This window comes from Mobula hypostoma, chromosome 23, assembly GCF_963921235.1.
Source record: "Mobula hypostoma chromosome 23, sMobHyp1.1, whole genome shotgun sequence".
NCBI lineage: Eukaryota > Metazoa > Chordata > Chondrichthyes > Myliobatiformes > Myliobatidae > Mobula > Mobula hypostoma.
In genome coordinates this window covers 55,557,418-55,581,369 of record NC_086119.1, presented here as the reverse complement: position 1 = coordinate 55,581,369, position 23,952 = coordinate 55,557,418, and the positions used below count along the sequence as shown (strand labels likewise).

General features: G+C 43.8%; 2 protein-coding genes across 7 annotated transcripts in view; one reads left to right on the top strand and one right to left on the bottom strand.

Moving 5' to 3' along the window:
* LOC134336935 (derlin-2-like) overlaps positions 1 to 23,952 on the top strand; it is a 99,003-nt gene that overhangs the window by 41,631 nt on the left and 33,420 nt on the right. For 2 of the 5 annotated variants that reach the window (XR_010015907.1, XM_063031614.1), the window contains exons 4-6: positions 3,898 to 3,991; positions 5,080 to 5,275; positions 6,273 to 6,363. Coding sequence is in view for 4 of the 5 variants with exons in the window: in XM_063031614.1 (XP_062887684.1) it covers positions 3,898 to 3,991; positions 5,080 to 5,275; positions 6,273 to 6,363 (381 nt within the window). In the remaining variant the exon portion in view is untranslated. Of the gene's footprint in view, positions 1 to 3,889; positions 3,992 to 5,079; positions 5,276 to 6,272; positions 6,364 to 13,761; positions 14,010 to 19,090; positions 20,688 to 23,952 lie in introns of those variants that run through there. The other 3 variants (XM_063031612.1, XM_063031611.1, XM_063031613.1) reach the window with 3 other exon arrangements.
* The window catches only part of LOC134336934 (SWI/SNF-related matrix-associated actin-dependent regulator of chromatin subfamily B member 1), a 118,700-nt gene continuing 112,572 nt past the window's right edge, over positions 17,825 to 23,952 (bottom strand). For both annotated transcript variants that reach the window (XM_063031609.1, XM_063031610.1), the window contains exons 8-9: positions 18,526 to 18,657; positions 17,825 to 18,308 (exon numbers count right to left, since the gene is read on the bottom strand). In XM_063031609.1, coding sequence (XP_062887679.1) covers positions 18,269 to 18,308; positions 18,526 to 18,657 — 172 coding nt within the window. In that variant the 3' untranslated portion in view covers positions 17,825 to 18,268. The remainder of the gene's footprint in view (positions 18,309 to 18,525; positions 18,658 to 23,952) is intronic.

Genomic DNA, 23,952 nt, shown 5'->3' with positions numbered 1-23,952 from the left:
GCTGGCTGCAATTTTGTCCTATCATCTTCCTGACAGTCTGACTGCATGCTACCCTTACTTTTCACCATCCGTCCTATCACTCTGGTTCCCACATCCCTCCAAATTAGTTTAAAACTAATTTGCAACAGTTCTAACAAACCTGCCTGTGAGAATATTGGCTCCCTTTGGTTCAGGTGCAACCCGTCCCTTTTGTACAGGTCATACCTCCTCTAGAAGAGATCCCAGTGATCCAAGAGCCTGAGCCCTATCCCTACACCAGCTTCTGAGTCACACATTTATCTGCCAAATCATCCTGTTTCGACCCTCACTAGCACGTGGCACAGGTAGCAATCCAGAAGTAGAAACTTCTATCCTGGAGGTCCTGCTTCTCAGCTTTCTGCCGAGCTCTCTAAATTCTCTCTTCAGGACCTCATTGTTTTTCCTTACTATGTTAATGGTACCAATATACACCAAGACATCTGGCTGTTCTCCCTCCCTCTAAAATGCTGTGGACACGATCTGAGACATCCCTGGCACCTGGAAGGCAACATACTATCTGGGTGTTTTGTTCATGTTCACAGAATTTCCTGTCTGTTCCTCTGATTATTGAGTCCTCTATCACTACCACTCCCCTCTTTACCTTCTGCAGCACGGATCCATGTTCAGTGGCAGTATTCCAGTCTCCGTAGCATTCCCCTGGGAGGTCAACCACCACTACAGTATCAAAACTTCTTCTGAGGGTAATGGCCACAGGGGTGCTCTGTGCTAACTGCCTATTCACCTTTCCATATCTCCTGACAGTCACTTAACTCTGCTTCCTGCAACTTCAGGGTGACTACCCATAACCCTGGCTATAGATTTAAGGTGCTTGGAAGTAGGTACAAGGGGGATGTCAGAGGTAAGTTTTTCACAGAGAGTGGTGGGTGCATGGAATGCATTGCCAATGAACGTGGTAGAGGCAGATACAATAGTGTCTTTTAAGACACTCTTAGATAGGTACATGGAGCTTAGGAAAATAGAAGGCTATGCAGGAGGGAAATTCTAGGCAGTTTCTAGAGTAGGTTACATGGGCAGCACAACAGTGTGGGCCAAAGGGCCTGTAATGTGCTATAGTTTTCTATGTTTCTGTTATCTTCTCACTCTCCTGTATAAGCTGAAGGTCATCCAGCTGCTTTTCAGATCCCTAACATGGTCTTCAAGGAGCTGCAGCTGGATGCACTTCATGCAGATGTTGTTCCCTGGGGACTCTGGTCTCCCAGGGGTCCAACATCCGGGTGAAGAACACACAATGGCCATTTACTACACTAATTACAGCAAGAGACAGGAAAAAGGGAAACTTAACAGAAACTTGCCCAGAGCTAATGCCTCTTCCAAGCCAAAGCCTGACACTTCTACCCTCACCACGAGCTTACTCCCACCAATGGATGGCCCGCTTGTCCCTTCTGCACTTTTATTTAATTTGCTGTGCTGTGCTTCTCCTGCTACCGCTTGGGCCTCTGGAATGTCCAAATGTCTGTGGCTCTTCTTTTGAACAAGTGTTGCTGACCTGTGAGAAACCTCAACACAGTCAGGCCGCACTTGGAGTATTGTCAACAGTTTTGAGCTCCATATCACAGAATGGATTGTTGTCATTGGAGACAGTCCAGAGGAGGTTCATGAGGATGATTCTAGGAGTTAAGGGGTTGACATATGAGAAATATTTGGCAGCTTTGAGCCTGTACTCACTGGAATTTAGAAGGGGGCATCTCGATGAAACCTCCCGAATGTTGAAGGAACTAGATAGGGTTGATGTGGAGAGAATGTTTCCAACGCTGGGGTATCCAGAACTAGAGGGGACAGCTTCAAAATTGAGGAGCGACCTTTTAAGCAGAAAGTAGTGTCTATGGAATGCTCTGCCACAGACTGTGGTGGAGGCCAAGTCTGTGGGTATATATAAGGCGGAAGTTGATAGTTTCCTGATCAGTCAAGGCATCGAAGCATATGGCTAGAAGGCAGGTGTGTGGGGTTGAGTGGGATCCAGGATCATCCATGATGGTATGGTGGAGCAGACTTGATGGGCTGAATGGCCTAATTCTGCTCCTATGTCTTATGGAAAGTATGCAGTAAATAGCAAGATCTTTAGGAGCACTGATGTACAGAGAGATCTTGGGAGTACAGGTCCACAGGTCCCTAAATGTGGTTGCCCAAATAGATAGGATGGTCACCTCCTTCCCAACCCCACCTTTTTATTCTAGTGACTTCCTTTCCAGTCTTGACGAAGGTCTCAGCCTAAAACGTCAACTGTTTATTCATTTCCAAGATGATGCCTAACCTGCTGAGTTTCTCCAGTATTTTGTGTGTGATACAGTATACCTGCCTTCATTGATCAAGGTACTGTGTATACAGTTAGGAAGTCACACCGCAGCTGTATGAAACTTCAGTTAAGTCTCACTTGAAGTATTGTGCGTGGTTCTGGTTTTCCTTAAAGGAAGTAACTGGAGATTTTGAAGAGGGTGCAGAAGAGGTTTACCAGGATGCTGCCTGAATTAAAGAGTATTACTTTAAGGAAAGATTTTCTCCAGATATCAAAGGTTAAAGGACAACTTGATGGAAGCATATAAAATAGAGGCATGCATTGGGTAGGCAGTCAGTTTATTTTCAAGGGTAGAAATATTAAATTCTACAGGACATATATTTGAGGTAAGGAGGAACCTTTAAAAAAGATTTACATGACTGTGAAACTCAGAGTGAAGGAAGCAGATGGGGAAGCAGTTAGACAGACACATGAATAGGCAGGAGATGCAGATACCATTCATCTGTAGGTAGATGGAATTAGGTTAAATTAGCATCATGGTTGGCACAGACAGGTGGGCTACAGAGCCTGTTCGTGTTCTGTGTCCCCAATCCTTGCAGTTACCTCTGATGTTGGTAACTGAGAGCACGAAGTAAGCAGAGCCCCGAACAAATTTCCTGAGTGGATAGGTTTGCTTAAAAGTTCTCCAGTAAAACATAATAAATAGTAACATTTATCCCCACAGGTTTGACAGCTAGGGTATCTTCGTAGTAGACTTATGCAAGCTGCTTTGCTGGATATGTTCTTTCTGAAGGATAGAGCACCCGAGCTTTGAAAATGTATGCTTGTGATATGATGTGCAGTTAACACTGGTGTTCTGGGTGACAGCTATAGGGGAAAAAAAACAGGTACCCGTATTTATATACAACACCATCTTTCAATGTATTGCTTGATACTTGTAGTCTATTATATAATAATTTGGTTTTGAACTGATTCCATTCTGGTTGCATATGGTTAATTAAAAAAACTTTGTTTAAAGAAATTCCCTTTTTCACCAGTGTTTACAAAAGGATCTCTTTCCACCTGGGTCACCAGCCCTGAATTCCTCATGACCTTGTCATCTAGTCTATATCCATTATGAAAGTCACTAGTTCAAAGTGTTAAGAAGGTAGAACTTGGTGTAAAAGAGGCAGTCCACAATTACCAAAGAGGCAATTAATGGAACCTTTGTTTCAAGCTGGAGTTCACTTCGTGAAAGCTGATCCATGCTTTGAAGTCAAGGTATTTGATCGCCTGATGATTGCATGTTGGGCAAACAATAACCTTGGCTCAGAGGAAGAACAGACAAGTTTCCTTATCTTCACCTCTGACTCCTCCTGGGCATGGTCAAGCTTACGACTGAGTGCTTGCTTGAATAAACAAATGACTGTGTTTAGTGGGTTGTATATCAATAAGTGTGGTATAGAGAATAGAAAATAACAGAGCAGAGCTTAAAATGAATGAAACAAAGAGATGGAGCCTGAATAATTTCATACAGCCCACCTCAGCATCTGTCAGGAGGAGTGTCCGGGTGTAACTGGGAGGGTCTTGATTGGGCTGGATCAGATGGCACAATTGTATGTTATCTTCTTTTACCAGTACTCCAGATACAGGTATTGTCGAATGTTGGAAGAAGGATCATTCAGGGGAAGAACAGCTGATTTTCTACTTATGTTTATTTTTGGTGGATTTTTAATGACAGTATCCTTTTATCAAGTGTTATTTGTCTGGTTGATCTTGGACTGTCTCTCAGGACTGAGGATGACTTGCTGTCACTCTGGTTTTTGTGTTCTGAGATGACTGATGGGCCAAAATCGAAACCATGGATCAGGCAGAGGAGCAGGTGGGTGAGTCATTGAGGAGGTGCACGCCATGCACTGTCAACCCAGGACTCCAGTTACTCCTTACTGTGTGAACTCCAGATTCCTGGCGCCATCCCAAATGTTCTTTTTCACCTTCAGTACCACGAGACTGTGAGGGTGACTCAGTTTTCCCAAGGAAGCTATGAGCATATCCTTGTCCAATATGCCCAGTACAGTAGGCACCTTGTCCATGCCAGCCAGCCCACACCTCCATCACCATCTCATCCCTAGGGACAGTAGCAGAGGAATCCTTCCCACCTCAAGGTCAGACCATTACTTCCTTCAGATAGCACTGGTGTGGAAGAGCTCTCTGGAGTGTTCAGCATAGTGCTTGAAGAAAGAAGTAGCCAAACTTGAAACTGCTCCCTTGATTGTTCCCCTCACACTACTGTACAGAACTCATGGATGAACTGAGCTGTGTGAAGGGAGAGCAACACTCCTGACCTTCAGGGCAGCAATAGCCAGAATGGGAGGAGAGGTTAGAAATGTTTTTATTTATTTATTGAGATACAGCATGGAGTAGGCCCTTTCAGCCATGCCACCCAGCAACCCATGGGACAGTTTACAATAACCTACTAACCCGTACATTTTTGGACTGTGGGAGGAAACTGGAGCACCCAGCGGAAACCTACATGGTCACGAGGACAACATTACAAACTCCTTTTGGACAGCAGTGGGAATTGAATCTGGGTCACTGGTACTCTAAAGTGTTGTGCTAATCACTATGCTAATGTGCCAGCACAACACCTTAAGTACATCTGAACTTAAGATCTGAAACCTCAATTTGCCAGACCGATACATGGGGAGGATGGCTTAGTTACTGAACAGCTACTGCGGAGGACCTTTGGGTGTACCTGCTTCAATTCACTGCAGACTGCTGATTATTTGTCCTTTTACACCTTGGATCCTTGACTCTGTAGTGTTCAGCTGTTTGGAATTTTTGCCAGTTTGTTTTTCCTGGGTCAAGCTTTCACCATTATGTTGGTTTACATTTGGAGCAGGAGGAACCCGTTTGTACGGATGAATTTTTTTGGGCTCTTGAACTTCCATGCGCCCTTCTTGCCCTGGGTGTTGATGGGATTCTCATTGCTTCTGGGAAACTCTGTCATCGTTGACTTGTTGGGTAAGTTTCGGGTTACTGTTATGGGGCTGATAGTGTGCTGTAAACAGGCAAATAAATTCTGCTGAATTGCTTCTTTAACATTAAAAAGGGGAATATCAGATCAACAAGATCAAGGGACACCCCAAGGCCACAATGCTTTATGTACTCTGGTGACAACACGTGGCCAAGATGTTACGTAGTATGTAGTTTGTAGCTCATCAACCTGCTGACAGAGGTCGTCAGTTCATGCGCTGACCACACTGATGATGTAGGTATTATGGACCACCTCCCTTCCTCCACCCCCACCAGAATGCACTCTTTCAATGTGTCTGAAGCATGGCAGTAGTTGATCTACAGGACTTGGCTCTGTTGCTATAATTTTGTACACTGTTTACAAATGTTCACACTAATCATTTGCTGCTCTTAGCAATATTTCTAGAGCAAAGAGATTATAACCTATCCTGTTAATTATTGGTATTTTAAACTAGTGCAGTTTTAATTCAGTCCCTAGGAATTCTGCTCCACTTTGGTAAAAAACTTAAGATGACTTTTAAAACTAATAAATTTTAATTTGTTTTACATGATAATATTGTTTTTTGGTCAGGTAGATTTTTTCAAAAGATGCACATATTTTTTCCGAAAAGGAAAAAGCCCAAAATTCATCCAACCATGGCATTCTAGTTGAGGAACATTTTTGTTTATTTTAAATTTTATAAATAGCCAGTCCTGGTAATGCTGAATATAATTTGATGAGATTTTATAAGTTTATGAGAACAACAAATGATTTGGTTAAAGTTCCGTGATGCATTGAACATTTTTTAGTTGTGTGATTACTCCTAAATAGTATAAAATCAACACTGAAGTTGATACTAGCCACTTATAATCACAAAACATGCTTTTTTATTGTATTGATGTATGAAATGCTCGTCATCCATTTCTACACATGCAGATAATTCTGCCCAGAGGAGGTCAGTAATCAGGAGCCTGAATAAACCAGCAGTTTTTTCCCTTTTCCTAGGGATTGTGGTCGGTCACGTGTATTACTTTCTGGAAGATGTATTCCCAAATCAGCCAGGGGGAGTGAAGCTGTTAGTGACTCCAAGCTTTTTGTAAGTCTTGCCTCTTATAACCATATAAAAAGGTGGTTAAAACAGCTGGTTGCTGTTCTGAAAATATAACACTACAGCACAGGAACAGGCCCTTTGATCCAGCGTGTTGTGCCAAACAATTCCTGCTTTCCGCACAATGTCAATATGGCTCAGTTTAACTGAACATTCATGTGTCTATCTCAGAGCCTCTTAAATACCTTCATCAAATTTGTCTCCACCACCACCCATAGCAGCACACTCCTGACTTTGCCTCTCATCTTATGCGGATACCCTCTAATATTAAACATTTAGACCAGGGGTGGCCAACCTCTTACATTCCATGCGTCAATTTTTTCATGCATGAGTTCTATATTAACATTTTTACAAGAATTGGGGGTACAAGAGTTGTATGGCGCATCTGAACTCGGTGAGTGAAAAAACTGACGCATGGAATGTAAAAGGTTGGCCACCCCGATTGAGACTATGGGGAAAAGATACCAGCTGTCTATACAATCAATGCCTTTTATAATTATATAAACGTCAGACTCCACTGCTCCAGAGAAAAAAAACCCAAGTTTGTCCATTCTCTCCTTTTTACATATGTCTTCCAATCCCAGCAGATTCACCAAAATGCAATTTGTCCAATGTGGTCTAACTAGTTTTATGAAGCTTCCAACATAACTTCCCTTTCTTTAATTCAGTTCCTCAACTTGTCAAAGCAAGCTTGCCACACCCCTGCTTTACCACCAACATATGTACATATGTAGCCACTTTCACTTGAACCACAAGATCTACCTGTACATCAACACAGTCAAAGTCCCTTAACATTAGATCATCCAAGGTGCAACACCTCATATTTGGGTGGATTAACCTCCACGTGCAACTGACTTGTATCCTTTGGCAGTCTTTTACACTATCTCCAATAATATTAATATTTGTATAACTGCAAGCTTACGAGCCCATTCAGTTCATATATATATATTTATATTTCCAATAGCAGAGGTCCCAGTACAGACCCCTGCAATTCATCACTAGTCATGCAGCTCCAGTCAGAATAAGTCACATTGATCACCATCCTCTGTCTTCTATGGGCAAGACAACTGAATCCAAGCAGCTAAATCACTGTGGATCCCATGCACTTTAATCTTCTGGATGAGCCTCCCATGAGGGAACTTGTCAAAAACTTTGCTAAAATCCTTGTAAGTAACATCCACTGCTCTACCTTAATCATCGCTTTCATCACTTCTTGAAACACTCAAGCACTAGATCCTTTTTCACCCTGTTAATCACCTACTGCACATAAAGTCACACTGACTGTCCGTAACCAGGCCAGCACTCTCCAAATGCAATGAGTCCCATCCACATCTCCAGTAGCTCCCCTACCACTGATATCAGACTCACTATAGTTTGCAGGATTATCCCAGGAGACAGGAGAGACTGCAGATGCTGGAATCTGGAGCAACAAACTATATGCTATAGGAACCCTTAACAGTTTATTCATGCTGCTTCTGCGGGAGAAATAAATTGTTGATGTTGCAGATTAAAATCTTACATTAGGATAACCAAAACTTTGACAATTTCTTTCCTCCCATAGATGCTATAAAACCCACTGAGTTCATTTCTTGAGTAACAGAACACTAGCTATTTGGCGGTACTTCAGGAATTTGGCTCTGGCTGGAGAGGACATAAAGGTCAAGGCTCCAGAAATCTTGTCCCTTGTCTCTCTCAACAACCTGGGGACTTAACCACCTTAATGCTCTCTACATTACCTCCTCCTTTACCTCAAAATTATCATCTAACTTCTGTCAGGACTGGTCTAGATCAGTGTCTGAATACTGTGTCCTGAAGGCATGTTCATGATTCAGAAGGGTGGATGTGAAAATGCATAGTATTGGGGTGTGGGACTTCAAATAAGTTTATGTTCCTTGAGGGTTGATCATTTGCTTTTCAAATCATTAATCACTTCTCCTTCTACAACCCTGGCAGGGGTTCCCACCAAATAGTGAAAACATCTTTTCATCTCCTCTACAATCCTGAATACCTCCTATTAAATTCCTGCACTCCAAGGAGAACTCCAGTTTTTCCAGTCTCTTGTTTAGTGAAGATTCTTCCATTCCTGAATCATACTGGTAGGGCTCCTCCACATCCTCACCAGGATCTTCACATTTGTTCTAAAGTATACTGTTTGATGTTGCAGTGTCTGCTGAGCCTGCAGACGTTTCATCACCATTTGAGGTGATTATCCTCAATGTGCAGTTGTTGGTGTTTCTGGGAGTGCTTGTGTTTATGTAGCCCCCCCATTCGCTTGCGTGTGTCCTGATTGGCTACCCCTTCAGTTGACCTCTTTAGGGGGTTCCTGAATGGCATCTATTACGATATGTTTGTTTGCAGAGTTATCAGAAGAGAACCACACTTCCTAACTGGAAGACTACAATCTGTGCGGATTGGAAATAACATCTTCACCTTCCTGATGCTCCACAGGGATGTGTTTTTAGTCCACTTCTCCACTCTCTCTAAACCCATGACTGTGTCACTAGGCATAGCTCAAACAGCATCTGTAAATTTGCTGATTGATATAAACATTGTTGGCATAATTTCAGATGGAGACAAAAGGGTGTACAGGAGCAAGATATACCAGCCAGTAGAGTGCTGTGGCAGCAACAACCTTGCATTCAACGTCAGCAAACCAAAAAGCTGATTGTGGACTTCAGGAAGGGTAAGATGAGGGAAAAGAAACCAATCCTCATAAAGGGATTAGAAATGGAGATAGTGAACAATTTCAATTTCCTGGCTATCAATATCTCTGAGGACCGAACCTGGACGCAACATATTCATGCAGCTATAAAGAAGGGAAGACAGTGGCTATATTTCAGTAGGACTTTGAGGAGATACAGTTTGTCATCTAAAACATTCAAACTTCTAGAAATGTACTGCGGAGAGCATCCTGAATGGTTGCATCACCATCTGGTATGGGAGGGGCGGTTACTGCACAAGATCGAAATAATTGCAGAATCTTGTAAAATTAGTCAGCTCTATCATGGGCACCAGCCTCCACAGTATCCAAAACATCTTCAAGGAGTGGTGCATTAGGAAGGCGGCGCCCGTCATTAAGGATCCCCACCACCCAGGGCATGCCCTCTTCACACTGTTACCATTGGGGAGGAGGTACAGAAACCTGAAGGCACACACTCAGTGTTTCAGGGACAGCTTCTTCCCCTGTGCCATCCGATTTCTAAATGGACATTGAACTCATGAATACTACCCCACTACTTTTTTTTATTTTTGTTATTTTGCACTACTTAAGACCATACGACATAGGAGCAGAATTAGGCCATTTGGCCCAGTAAGTCTACGTCGCCAATCATGGCTGATCATTTCCCCCCCCCCACTCCTCAGCCCCACATGCTGGCCTTCTCACCATTACCTCAGATGCTGTGTCCAATTAAGAACATATGAGGCTCTGTCTTAAATACACCCAACGACCTGGTCTCCACAGCTGCTTGTAATAAATTCCACAAGTTCACTACCTTTTGGCTAAAGAAATTTCTCCGCAACTCTGTGTTAAATGGACACCCCTCTATCCTGAGGCTGTGCCCTCTTGTCAAAGACTGCCCCACCATGGGAAACATCCTTTCCAAGTCTACTCTGTCCAGGTCTTTCAACATTCCAGAGGTTTCAGTGAGATTCCCCTGAGCCTTCCAAATCCCAGTCAGTACAGACATAGAGCTATCAAACGTTCTTCGTGTGTTAACCTTTTCATTCCTGGAATCATCCTTGTGAACCTCCTCTGAACCCTCTCCTATGCCAGCACATCTTTTCTGAGATGAAGAGCCCTAAACTGTTCACAATACTCAAGGTGAGGCCTCACCAGTGCCTTATAAAACCTCAGCATCATATCCCTTCTCTTGTGTTCTGGACCTATGGAAATGAATTGTAACATTTCATTTGTCTTCCTCACCACCCACTTTACCTTTAGGGTGTTCTGCATAAAGACTCCTAAGTTCCTTTACATCTCAGATGTTTGGATTTTCTCTCTGTTTAGAAAATGGTCTAAACATTTATTTCTTCTACCTGATTGCATCACCAAGCATTTTCCAACATTATATTTCATTTGCCACTTTTTTGCCCTTTCTCTTAATCTAAGTCCTTATGCAGCCTACCTGTTTCCTCAACACTACCTGCCCCTCCACCAATCTTCGTATCATCTGCAATCTTGGCAACAAAGCCATCTATTCCATCATCTAAATCATTGATATACAGCATAAAAAGCGGTCCCAACACCGACCCTTGTAGAACACCATTAGTCACTGGCAGCCAACCAGACAAGGAACTTTTTATTCTCCTACCAATCAGCCAATGCGCTAACCATGCCAGTAACATTCCTGTAATACCATGGGCTCTTAAAACTACCTCTTTAAAAACCCTAGGGTGCAGTTCATCTGGTCCAGGTGACTTGTGTACCCTGCGGTCTTTCAGCTTTTTGAGCATCTTTTCCCTTGTAATAGTAACTGCACTCAGTTCTCTTCCCTCACACCCCTCAACATCTGGCACACTGTTAATGTCTTGCACAGTGAAGACTGATGCAAACTACTCATTTAGTTCATCTGCCGTCTCCTTGTCTCCTGTTATTATTTCTCTGGCCTCATTTTCTAGCAGCCCTATATCCCCTCTCATCTTTTTCATTTTTTACATACTTGAAAAAGCTTTTACTGTCCACTTTGATATTGTTTGCTAGCTTGCTTTCATATTTCATCTTTCCATCTGAATGATTCTTTTAGTTGCTCTCTGTAGGTTTTTAAAAGCTTCTCAATCCTCAGTCTTCCCACTAATTTTTGCTTTCTTATATGCCCTCCCTTTTGCTTTTACATTAGCTTTGACTTCCCTTGTCAGCCACGGGTGTACTATTTTGCCATTTGAGTGTTTCTTTGTTTTTGGAATACATCTGTCCTGCACCTTCCTCATTTTTTGCAGAAACTCACACTGTTGCTGCTCTGCTGTCATCCCTGCCAGCATCTCCTTTCAATTTACTTTGGCCAACTCCTCTCTCACACCACTGTAATTTCCTTTACTCCACAGAAATACTACTACAGTACTTATTTTAACTTAACTATTTAATAGATATATACAGTTGAAAGAAAAAGTTTGTGAAACCTTTTGTAATTACTTGATTTTCTGGAATAATTACTCATAAATGTGGTCAGATCTTCATCTAAGTCATAATAATAGACAAACACAATCTGCCTGCCTAAACTAATAACACACAATTGTATTTCTTATCAATACTGAGTACACCATTTAAACAATCACAGTCTAGGTTCAAAAATAGTATGTGAAACTCTGTGGTAATACCTTCCACAGAAGCTACTTGGAGTCAGGTGTTCCAATCAATGAGATGAGATTGGAGGTGTGGGTTGTAGAGATAAAAAGACACAGTCAGGTTACTGACAGAGCCTGCTCTTCAAGAAAGTTCTGTTTATGTGCACCATACCTCAATCAAAACAACTTTTGGAGAACCTTGGAAGAATTGTAGAGATGCATGAAGCTGGGGAAGCCTACAAAAACATTTCTAAAGACCTGAATGTTCATCAGTCCACAGTAAGAGAAACTATCTACAAATGGAGGAAATTCAGTACTGCTGCTACTCTCCCAGGAGTTACCCATGGAATTTCATCAGGCGATTCCTAGTAAGGAAAGAAAGTTGCATACATTTTCATACACATTGATCATGCAACCTTGCCCTACATCAAGAATATCTCAGAAATGACAGCTCGACTGCTTGAACCTAATGGCATCACATCACTCACACACCAATGGTGACTTTAAGGAAGCTTTTCTCAAGAACCAAGGTACTAGTAAAGACAACAGACAAAAGCAGTGTGGTGTACAGGATTACCTATGGAGACTGTCAAGTACTATGTTGGCCAGACAGGACAAAAACTCTTAAATCGATTACGGGAACACAGACTGGCAGTATGGAGAGGTGACACACATCAAAGTTGCTGGTGAAAGCAGCAGGCCAGGCAGCATCTCTAGGAAGAGGTACAGTCGATGTTTCGGGCTGAGACGCTTCGTCAGAACTAACTGAAAGAAGGGCTAGTAAGGGATTTGAAAATGGGAGGGGGAGGGGGAGATCCAAAATGATAGGAGAAGACAGGAGGGGGAGGGATGGAGCCAAGAGCTGGACAGTTGATTGGCAAAAGGGATATGAGAGGATCATGGGACAGGAGGTCTGGGGAGAAGGAAAAGGGAGAGGGGGGGAACCCAGAGGATGGGCAAGGGGTATAGTCAGAGGGAGAAAAATGAGAGAGAGAGAGAGAGAGAGAAAGAATGTGTGTATAAAAATAAATAATGGATGGGGTACGTGGGGGAGGTGGGGCATTAGCGGAGTATGGAGAGGTGATCCACAGTCGTTGATCTCGGTACTTGAAAACCAAGGACACCACTTTACTGGACACCACAGAGACTCTGATGCAGGCAAATATGAAGCAGGCACGAGAATTTTTAGAAGCATGGTTCTCTTCTGATAACTCTGTAAACAAACATATCAAAATAGACGCTATCTATGAACCCGTAAGAGCCAAAGCAATGTGAACCAATAGAATTCAAAGTTCAACTGAAGGGGTAGCAAATCAAGACAGAGGCAAGCAAGCAGGGGCTATGTAAACACGACCACTCCCAGACAGAAACACCAACAGCTATGCACTGACGATTTCACCTCAACCGGTGATGAAACATCTCCAAGCTATTTGCCAAGCTCAGCGAACTCTGCAGCATCAAACGCCTCAACCCAAGCTACCAATGTTCACTGCCATCCTCAAGTATACTGTGGTCAAAACTATGCCGTTCTCGAATTGTGGTCTAACCAGATATTTGTAAAGTTTCAGCATAATGTCCCTTTTGTACTCTGTACCTCATATTTATGAAATCTAAGATCCAAATTTGCTCTCAGTGTGCGTACTTGACAAACTGTAAAGCTTAACACCAGCCATATTTTGTGCTTGCAAACTGTAACAACAATTCCCAATTGCTAAATTATGTAACTTGGGATTAGTCAGGACTTGGCTTCATTACCTTGATCTTATTAGCATTTTGTCTGCTTCAACTGTCTGCAAGTGGGCAGATCTGACACCAAACATCTGACTGTCCCATCTGCCTACTTCCCCAAATGGCAAGTCATCTGCACATGAACACCATCTACCTCTGCCCTACCCATTCACATCATTGCACTGACATCCGTACACTTCCTGCATTGTGTCCCTGGTACCTCTTCTTCCCTTCCCCAGTGCTCTAGTTCAGCTGTGACCCTACTGTACCCAGGGCTCTGGATCCAGGTGCACAGGAAACTTACCACAGTCATTAAATGTATTATTTTTCAATTCCCACAAAAGATGTAATTACCCCGCTCCATCTGATTTGCAGGAAGGCAATATTTGACGTTGCAGAGGAGGATCCCAATTATAACATGCTGCCTGAGGATCGACCTGTGGGATTCAACTGGGGTCACGGGCAAAGGCTTGGTGATTGGAATTAATAGAAACCTGATGCTCACCAATAATACCTTGTATTTTGAGGGACTGAATGTTGAAATACAGAACATTTATTTTTTATTTTGTACGGTGATCGAGTTGCTTTCACAACAAATGTAATTAAACAGTATAGTAGTTTGCATCAAAGTCAGCATTGAGAATTATTGAGTCATTGACAGCTTTGCATAAATCTGTGTAGCAGTCATAAGCTACAATTTCCCCCCAACTGCTCCACTTGATAGTTACTTCAAATTCCCTAATATTCATTGGCACCTCCTCAGTGCAAAAGGTTCAGATGGGGCATAATATGTCAGGTTTATCAAAGAATAGTTCCTGATGCAATAATCTTGACTGGCCAACCAGAGGAGAGGCCACACTGGATCTGGTATAGCATTTACCACTATAGTATTCGATTAGCATTTCAGAGACAGTAGCCACAACTCCCCGACCTTGGGCAGGGAAAGGAGTAGACGGTATGGGAATTACAGTATGTGAGGGCAAATTATGATGCAATAAGGCAGGAACTTGGGAGTAAATTGAGAATAGATGCAGTCAAGGAAAAGCGTAATGAAAATGTGGAGGCTGTTTAAGGACACATATGGGGCTCTGGATAGGTTTGTCCCATTGAAGCAGGGAAAAGATGGTAGAGTGATGGAACCATGGTTGATAAGAGATGTGGAACATCTTGTCGAGAAGAAGAAGGCAGCATACTTAAGGTTTAGGACACAACGATCATACAGGGCTGAGAGCCATAAGGTAGTCAGAAAAGAGCTTATAAATGGACGTGGAGAGAAGGCCTTGGCGAGTAAGATTAAAGAATACCCCAAGGCATTCTATATGTGAAGAACAGGAGGACGACTAAAGTGAGTGTAGGACCTATTAAAGATAAAAGAGGAAACGTGCCTGGAGCCAGAGTAAGTTGGGGAGGTCCTAATGAATACTTTGCTTCAGTACTCTCCAGTGAGTGGGAGCATGATGGATGCAGGGACATCATAGAACAGACTACTTAGCTTCAATATTCAGTATCAGAATGTGATGTCAGCGTAGGACAGGTTGATATGCTGGAACATGTTGATGTTAAGAAAGAGGATGTGCTAGAACTTTTGAAGAACATAATGGATATGTACTAAGGGCTAGATGGAATATATCCCAGGTTAGTACAGGATTTAAGGGAAGAGATTGCTTTGGTGATGATAACTGGCCACAGGAGTAGCACCAGAAAATTGGAGGGTGGCAAATATTACTCCTTATTCAAGAAGGGTAATGGAGAATTATATACCAGTGAGTCTCGCATAAGTGATGGATAAAACTAGTGAAGAGGATTCTTAGGAAAAGAATTTACGAGTATTTGGAGAAGTATAGTCTGATTATGATAGCTTGGTTTTATGAGGGTTAGTGTGGAAAATTGTCCAGGTACATCCTCTACACGAGAAACACAACAAATCCAACCCAGCCAATTACTGCCCTGTCAGCCTACTCTCAATTATCAGCAAAGTAATGGAAGGGGTCACCAACAGTGCTATCGTGCAGCACCTACTCAGCAGTAACCTGCTTATGGATGCCCAGTTTGGGTTCCACCAAGGCCACTCAGTTCCTGACCTCGTCACCTCCTCGGTAACAGCTAAATACCGGAGGTGAGGTGAGAGGTGATAGCCCTTGACATCAAGGCATCATTTGACTGAGTATGGCATCAAGGTGCCCTAGCTAAAATGGAGTCAATGGGAATTAGGGGGAAAACCCTCCGCTGGTTGGAATCATACCTGCCACAAAGGAAGATGACTGTGGTGGTTGGAGATCAATCATCTCATCCTCAGGACATCACTACAGGAGTTCCTCAGGGAGGTGTCCTTGGACCAAGCATCTTCAGCTGCTTCATCAATGACCTTCCTTCCGTCATAAGGTCAGAAGTGGGGATGTTTGCAGATGACTGCACAATGTTCTGCACCATTTGTGACTCCTCAGATAGTGAAGCAGTTCATACCCAAATGAAGCAGACTTGGGCAATATCCAGGCTTGGGCTGACAAGTGGCAAGTAATATTCAAGCCACGCAAGTACCAGGCAATAACCATCTCCAGCAAGAAAGACTATAACCATCGTCTCTTCACATTCAGTGGGATCACCATCACTGAATCCCCAACTATCAACATCCTGGGGGGTTGCCATTGACAGGAAACCAAACTGGTCTTGTCATAAAAACACCGTGGCTACCAGAGCAGGTCAAAGGCTAGGAATCCTGTGGTGTGTAACTCACCTCCTGACTCCACAAAGCCTGTCCACCATCTACAAGGCTGAGGTCAGGAGTGTAATGGAATACTCACCACTCACCTGGATGAGTGCAGCTCCATCAACACTCAAGAAGCTGGACACCATCCAGTAGAAGGTACCACTTCCACGAGCATCCAATCCCTCCACCATTGACAAACAATTGCAGCAGTGAGTACTGGCTATAATATGCACTGCAACAACACACCAAAGTTCCTAAGGCAACACCTTCCAGACCCACGACCACTACCATCTAGAAGGACGAGAACAGCAGATACCTGGGAACACCACCGTTAGGAAATCCCCCTCCAAGTCACTCACCATCCTGACTTGGAAGCATATTGTTTATCCTTCATTGCCGCCGGGTCAAAATCATGGAATTCCCTCCCTAACAGCACTGCGGGTGTACCTACACCTCAGGGACTGCAGCGGATCAAGAAGACAACTCATCCCCACCTTCTCAAGGTCAACTAGGGATGGGCAATAAATGCTGGCTTATAACTGGTGACGCCCACATTCTGTAAATGAATAAATTAAAAAAAAGGTCATGTCTCATGATCCTGACTAAATTCTTCGAGAAGGTGCCAAAATAAATCGACGAAGGTCATGCAGTGGATGTGGTGTCTTCGGATGTTGGTAAGGTTTTCCATTCAGGAAGTCAGGAAGTATGGAATACAGGAAAACGTGGCTGTGTGGATTTAGAATTGGCTTGACTACAGAAGGCAGAGGGTCGTAGTAGATGGAGTGTATTCTGCCTGGAGATCAGTGATCAGTGGTTTCCGCAGAGATCTGTTCTGGGACTCTGCTCTCTGATTTTTATGGAGAGGCTGCAGAGGAGATTTACCAGGTGTTGCCTGGATTAGAGAGCATGTCTTAAGAGGTTGAGCGAGGTCAGGCTTTTCTCTTTGGAGTGAAGGAGAATGAGAAGTGACTTCATAGAGTGGAAATAACTAACAGGAGAGGGCATAATTTTAAGGTGGTGGAGGAAAGTATGGTGGGGGGCAATGCTGAGATAGGTTTGTTTTTTTTTTAAACATAGAGAATGGTGAGTCATGGAATGTGCTGCTGTGGGTGGTAGTGGAGGCAGGTATATTAGGGACATGTAAGCAACTCTTAGATAGGCACATGGATGATAGAAAAATGGAGGGCTATGTGGGAGGTATGGGTTTGATTCATCTTGGAGTAGATTAAAAGGTTAGCATAAAATCATGGGCCACAAGGTCTGTACTGTTCTATATCCTATAACTTAAGCTCAAGATTTCATAGCAGACAAAATACTGTCAAGGGCAAAAAAAAATCACCTTCCTTACCACTAATTAGTTTCCAACTATTAGTTTTAAATGCAGGTGGCAGTGAGTGGAAATGCTGCAATCTACTGTCATGTCCAAGATGCAACTTTCAATGGAAACTCAAGCTTTCGCCATTACTCTTCCCCAGTAGGAGTTTTCATCTTTGCCCAGACTTCAGCATGGACCATGACATGTGACGTAGATCCGATTTCACAACTACTAATCAGACTTTGTTTTAAACATTCGCTCCGTCACTGCAGATTTCCATTAGGTAAAGCATCCCTGGTCCAGAGACTTCAGCTGACACACACTGTACATGATTTATAGCTCTTCCCCCACCCCCAAGCAAACAATCACATCAGATGCATTAAAAACCATTGCAGTATAACTAAAATTAAGACCTTTATTTTATAAAAGAACTGCTCTAGAAGTGCAATGAGCATCTATACAAAAACAGTTTAAGGCAAGACTTCTGTGCATTGACTGTAGGGAATAGAACTGCACAAGCCATCTGATGAACACAGTCTTAATACACAGTGTGGGGGTCTGCACCAGTCTTATTACACAGTGTAGGGGTCTGCGACAAGGCCGCTGTGGGGAATGTCTACTTCTCTCAGAACAAGCACTTGCAATGGTTAACTGCTTGTCATCAATTGAACCAGACTGAGTGCCAGTCTGGAGATGGGGCCGCACACAGGATCAATTCACACCAAGGGGGGCAGTACTGAGCAGGGAACGGCTCCCAACGTAGAGACTGGAGGCTTGAGTGTGGGGCAGTTACCAGGTGGAGGACTGAACTGAGCATGGGATCAGTTAGCAAGTTCAAGGCAAACTGAACTCGAGATCAATTACCAGGCCGGAGCGGTATTTGCAAGACGCCTAATCCTTCTGTAAAACAAGAAAATAATGCAAACAGTTGTTAGCAGAGAGAAATAGTTCACCTGGAGAAATGACAGACTTCATCCTAGATTATTGATATCATTTAAGTTCAACATGAAGGGGAGGTATATCTGCGAGTATGTGTATGCGGACAAGGGGGTAGAATGTGTTTGTGCAGGATACGGGTAGGCAGACAGTGATGCTGTGAAACAAGAGTGGGACGTACCGGGTGTTGCGGTCCTGATCACGGATCTTCTTCTCCATCTCTGCATCGGTGAGGGTCTCCAGCAGCGGGCACCACTGGTCAGCATCACCTGTGTTCCTGATGGCAATTTCCACCGTGGGCAGGGGGTTCTCACTGCGGCACAGAGCACAGTCAATCACTGCAGGGCGTCAGGTGGCACCTCCTCCGTTAGCAATCACGCACCCCACCAGAAACACATTCAACTAGCCTTGCAGCAATTCAGTGGTCAGCAGGAGAGGGGGATGCGGTGAGAGACAGGTGGGAGCAGGTGAAGGGGGGCTAGTGAGCAGATGGAGCCAGTTGAGAAAGAAGAGGTGGGGACCCAGGATGAAGGAGCTATGGACAAGAGGTTTTGAGTGTTGAATCTGATGAGGAAGATGCTAAATGAGCGAGAAGGTGGAACCAGGTGGAGAGGGAGAATGGACCGAGTGATGGGACGGGAATGTAGGGAGAATCAGGGTGGATCAGAATCAGAGAACAGTGAGTGTGGTTACTTGGGCTGTTGACCACCCAGGTGGAATACGACAATGTTCTGGTACTCTTCCAGGATGTGGCTGGCCACCCTGTGGCAATGGAGGAGGCCATCGACAGACAGGTCGCTGTGGGAAAATGAGCTGACAGAGTGCAGATGCCCCGCGAAGCAGTCGCTCATTCTGTACTTAAAGGAAGTCACATCAGGAGCACCAAATGCAGTCGATGAGGTTGGAAGTGGTGCACGTGAATCTGCCATACTTGAAATGGCTGTCTTCGTGCTGGATGGTGGTGAGGGAAGTGATAAAGGGACAAGGTTCTAAACCTACTGTGGTTGCAGTGGAAATCACCAGGGGTCAGGGTGGTTTGGGAGGTGAGAATGATCCCTGTGAAAAGGGGTGGTCAATTGCCAAAGTCACACAAGAAGCCATGAAATGAAACATACAGTGTGCTTTGAACACAGAGCTTGTCAGGGTCATGGAGGGTGTTGAAAAGCAGAGGGACCCTGGGGAAAAGTATACCGTTCCCTAAAAGTGGCAACACAGTTAAACATGGCAGGGAAAGTGGTGTTTGGCATGTTTACCTTCATCTGTAACGGCAATGAGCACAGGAGTTGGGACATCGTGTTACAACTCCACAAGACGGTAGTGAGACTACACTTGGAGTAAGGTGTGCAGTTCTGGTTGCCCAGTTTAGGAAGGATGTCATTAAGCTGGACGCAAGAAAGAATCACATGAAAAGGATGTAGTCCATGTCGGCCTGCTTTTCTGCTTAGTCCCATCTACCTGAACCACAGCCCTCCATATTTACATAACCAAACTTTTCCTGCATGTTACAATTGAACTGACATCTACTATTTCCACTGGCAACTCATTCCACACTTGCACCAACCACAGTAAAGTCCTGTAACCTATTTAGCCTATTTCTATAACTCAGGTCCTCAAGTCCTGACAACATCCTTGTAAATTTTCTCTGCAGTCTTTCTAGCTTATTGATATACGTCTTGTAGGTAGGCAACCAGAACTGCACACAATACTTTAAATTTGACATGTGTCTTATACAACTTCAACGAAACATCAAAACTTTTGAGTCAGTGCTCTGATTTATGAAGCCTAATGTGCCAAAATCCCTCTTTATGACCCAATCTACCTTTGAGGCCACTTTAAAAGAATTATGATATCTTTGCCCAGGCCTCTTTGTTCTACTGCACAACTCAATGTCCTCCCATTCATAGTGCATGTCTTACTCTACTCTGTCCTCCCAAAGAGCAACATCTCACACTTGCCTGCATTAAATTCCATCTGCCATTTTTTCAACTGGTACAGATCAGCTTGCCTTCCTTACTGTCCACTACACTACCAATTTGGTGTCAGCCGCAAATTCGCTGAAACAGTTTACCACGTTATCTTCTAAATTGATATTAATGGCTCTGTCTGTCTAAATAGACAATGGATGCGCCCAGTTTTGGGGCACAGAGCTGGGGAATGAATATGGAGATCCTGGGCTACCCAGACATCAAGATCCCCCTCTCGGCCTCGCGGATGTGGTCCAAAGGAATGCGAAGCAGTACATTTGGCATCAGCTTGGCTGCAGGAGCTGCCGGGAGGTGACCTGATACATCATCCAACCGCCTTAGGGGCTCCACTCTGGATTTGTGTAGGGTTTACTCCTTAGCCTTCTCTTCTCCCGAAGGTACCCACAAGGCAGTGGGATCTGTAACCCTGGATAGGGGCCCATACCGGGTACTGCCAGCCGGAGCCAGCTGAGCCCGGGACTCGTGTAAGGCAGGGTCATCACGCCCTGTAGTAGTGACCTATGGGGCCACTACCCACTACCCACATCTAAATTGTTAATGTAGATGATAAAACAGCAACAGACAAACCACTGATCCCTACGGCACATCACTAGTCAGAGGCCTCTAGTAAAAGGTGACCATCTCATACCACTCTCTGGCTTCTGCTAAGCCAATGCTGAATCTGATTAACTACTTCATCCAGAATGCCAAGTGACTTAACCTTCTGGACCTTGTCAAAACCCTTGCTGAAGTCCACGTGGACAATGCCCACTGCCTTTCCTTCATCAGCTTTCCTGGGGTAACCTCCTGAAGAAACTCCAAAAGACTGGGTAGACTTGACCTACCATGCACAAAATCATGTCAACTATCCCTAATCAAGTCATGAGCAGAATTAGGCTACTCAGTATGCTCCACCATTCCATTAAGGCTGATTTGTAATCCCTCTCAAACTCATTCTGGCATGGTCCTGGAGGATTGGAAAATTGTTGTGTCACTCCACTTTTTAAGAAGGCAGGAAAACAAAAGAGAGGAAATTATAGGCCAGTTAGCCTAATTTCAGTAGTTGGGAATGTGCTGGAGTCTATTATTAAGGATGAGGTTTCGGAGTACTTGGAAAATAATGATAAAATAAGTCAAAGTCAGTATGGTTTCTATGAAGGGAAATCTTGCCTGACAAATCTGTATTGGCAGAATATAATATTAATGGTAAGACTCTTGGTAGTGTGGAGGATCAGAGGGATCTTGGGGTCCAAGTCCATACGACACTCAAAGCTGCTGTGCAGGTTGACTCTGTGGTTAAGAAGGCATACGGTGCATTGGCCTTCATCAACCATGAGATCGAGTTTAAGAGCCAATGAGTAATGTTACAGCCATATAGGACCCCAGTCAGACCCCACTTGGAGTATTGTGCTCAGTTTTGGTCACCTCACTACAGGAAGGATGTGGAAACCATTGAAAGGGTGCAGATGAGATTTACAAGAATGTTGCCTGGATTGGGGAGCATGCCTTATAAAAGCAGGTTGAGTGAACTCGGCCTTTCATCCTTGGAGCGACGGAGGATGAGAGGTGACCTGGTAGAGGTGTATAAGATGATGAGAGGCATTGATCACGTGGATAGCCAGAGGCTTTTTCCCAGGGCTGAAATGGCTGCCACAAGCGGGCACAGATTTAAGGTGTTGGGGTGTAGGTACAGAGTAGATGTCAGGGGTAAGTTTTTTTACGCAGAGAGTGGTGAGTGCTTGGAATGGGCTGCCGGCAACAGTCGTGGAGGCAGATACGATAGGGTCTTTTAAGAGACTTTTAGATAGGTACATGGAGCTTAGAAAAATAGAGGGCTATGGGTAACCCTAGTAATTTCTAAGGTAGGGACATGTTCGGCCAACTTTGTGGGCCGAAGGGCCTGTATTGTGCTGTAGGTTTTCTACGTTTCTATATATGTTTCTGTGAAGTAACAAGAGGGTGGACAAAGGAGAAGCAGTGGATGTTATTCAGTTGGATTTTCAGAAGGCATTTGAAAAGGTGCCTCACATGAGGCTGCTTAACAAAATAAAATCCTATTGTGTTACAGGAAAGATACTGGCATGGATAGCCGAATGGCTGACAGCCAGGAGGCAGCGAGTGGGATAAAAGGGCCTTTTCTGGTTGGCTACCAGTGTCTAGTGGTGTTCCTCAGGGTATTGGAACCACTACTTTTCACATTGTTTGTCAATGATTTAGATAGTCAAATTGATGGCTTTGTTGCAAAGTTTGCGAATGATATGAAGATAGGTGGAGGGGTAGGTAGTGCCGAGGAAGCAATGTGATTGTAGAAGGACTTAAAGAAATTGGAAGAATGGGCAAAAAAAATGGCAGATGGAATACAGTGTTGGGAAATGTTTCATAATGCATTTTGGTAAAAGGAACAATGGTGCCGACTACTATCTAAATGGGGAGAAAATTCAAACATAAGAGGTGCAAAGGGACTTCGGAGTCCTTGTGCAAGACTCCCTGAGGGTTTGCCTGGTTGAGTAAAGAAGGCAAAGGCAATGTTGGCATTTATTTCAAGGAGAATAGAATATAAAAACAAGGAGATAATGCTGAGGCTTTATAAGACACTAGTCAGGCCGCACAGAGTATCGTTAACAGTTTTGGTCCCCATATCTCAGAAAGGATGTGTTGTCATTGGACAGACTCCAGAGGAGGTTCATTAGGATGATTCCAGGAATGAAGGGGTTAACATATGAAGAGCATTTGGCAGTTTTGGGCCTGTACTCACTGGAATTTAGAATGCGTGGGCCGGGGGGGGGGGGAGATCTAATTGAAATAATCTACCGAATGTTGAAAAGATAGATAAGATGGATGTGAAGAGGATGATTCCTCTGGTGGGGATATCCAGAACTAGAGAGTTCAGCTTCAAAATTGTGGACGGCCTTTTAGACAAGAAGTAAGGAGGAATTTTTTAGCCATACGGTGATGAATCTGGGGAATGTTCTGCCACAAACTCTAGTGAGGGCCAAGTCCGTGGGTATATTTAAAGCGGAGGTTGATAGATTCTTGGTTGGTTGGGGCATCAAGTGATATGGTGAGAGGACAGATATATGGGATTGAATGGGATCCGGGATCAGCCATGATTAAATGGTGGAGTAGACTCAATGGGCTGTATGGCCTACTTCTGCTCCTACATCTTATGGTGTTATGGTCTCATTCTCCTACATTTTCCCATAACCTTTGACGCCCTGATCAAATCTACTCAATGACTTGGCCTCTACAGCCGCCTGTGGCAATGAATTCCAGATTCACCACCTTCTGGCGAAAAGAATTCCTCCTTATCTCTGTTCTGAAGGGATGTTCTATTCTGAAGCTGTGCCCTCTGGTCCTAGATACCTCCACTATCGGAAACATCCTCTCCATATCCACTCTATCTAGGCCTTTCAGTATTAAATAGGTCTAAATGAGATATCCCCTCATTCTTCTAAACTCCAGAGAATACAGATCCAGACCCATCAAACGTTCATCAATATATTAACCCTTTCATTCTCAGAATCAATCTCATGAATCTCCTCTGGACCCTCTCCAATGACATCTTTTCTTAGATAAGGGGGCCAAAACTGCTCAATGCAGTCTGACCAATACCTTATAAAGCCTTAGCATTACATTCTGTTCCT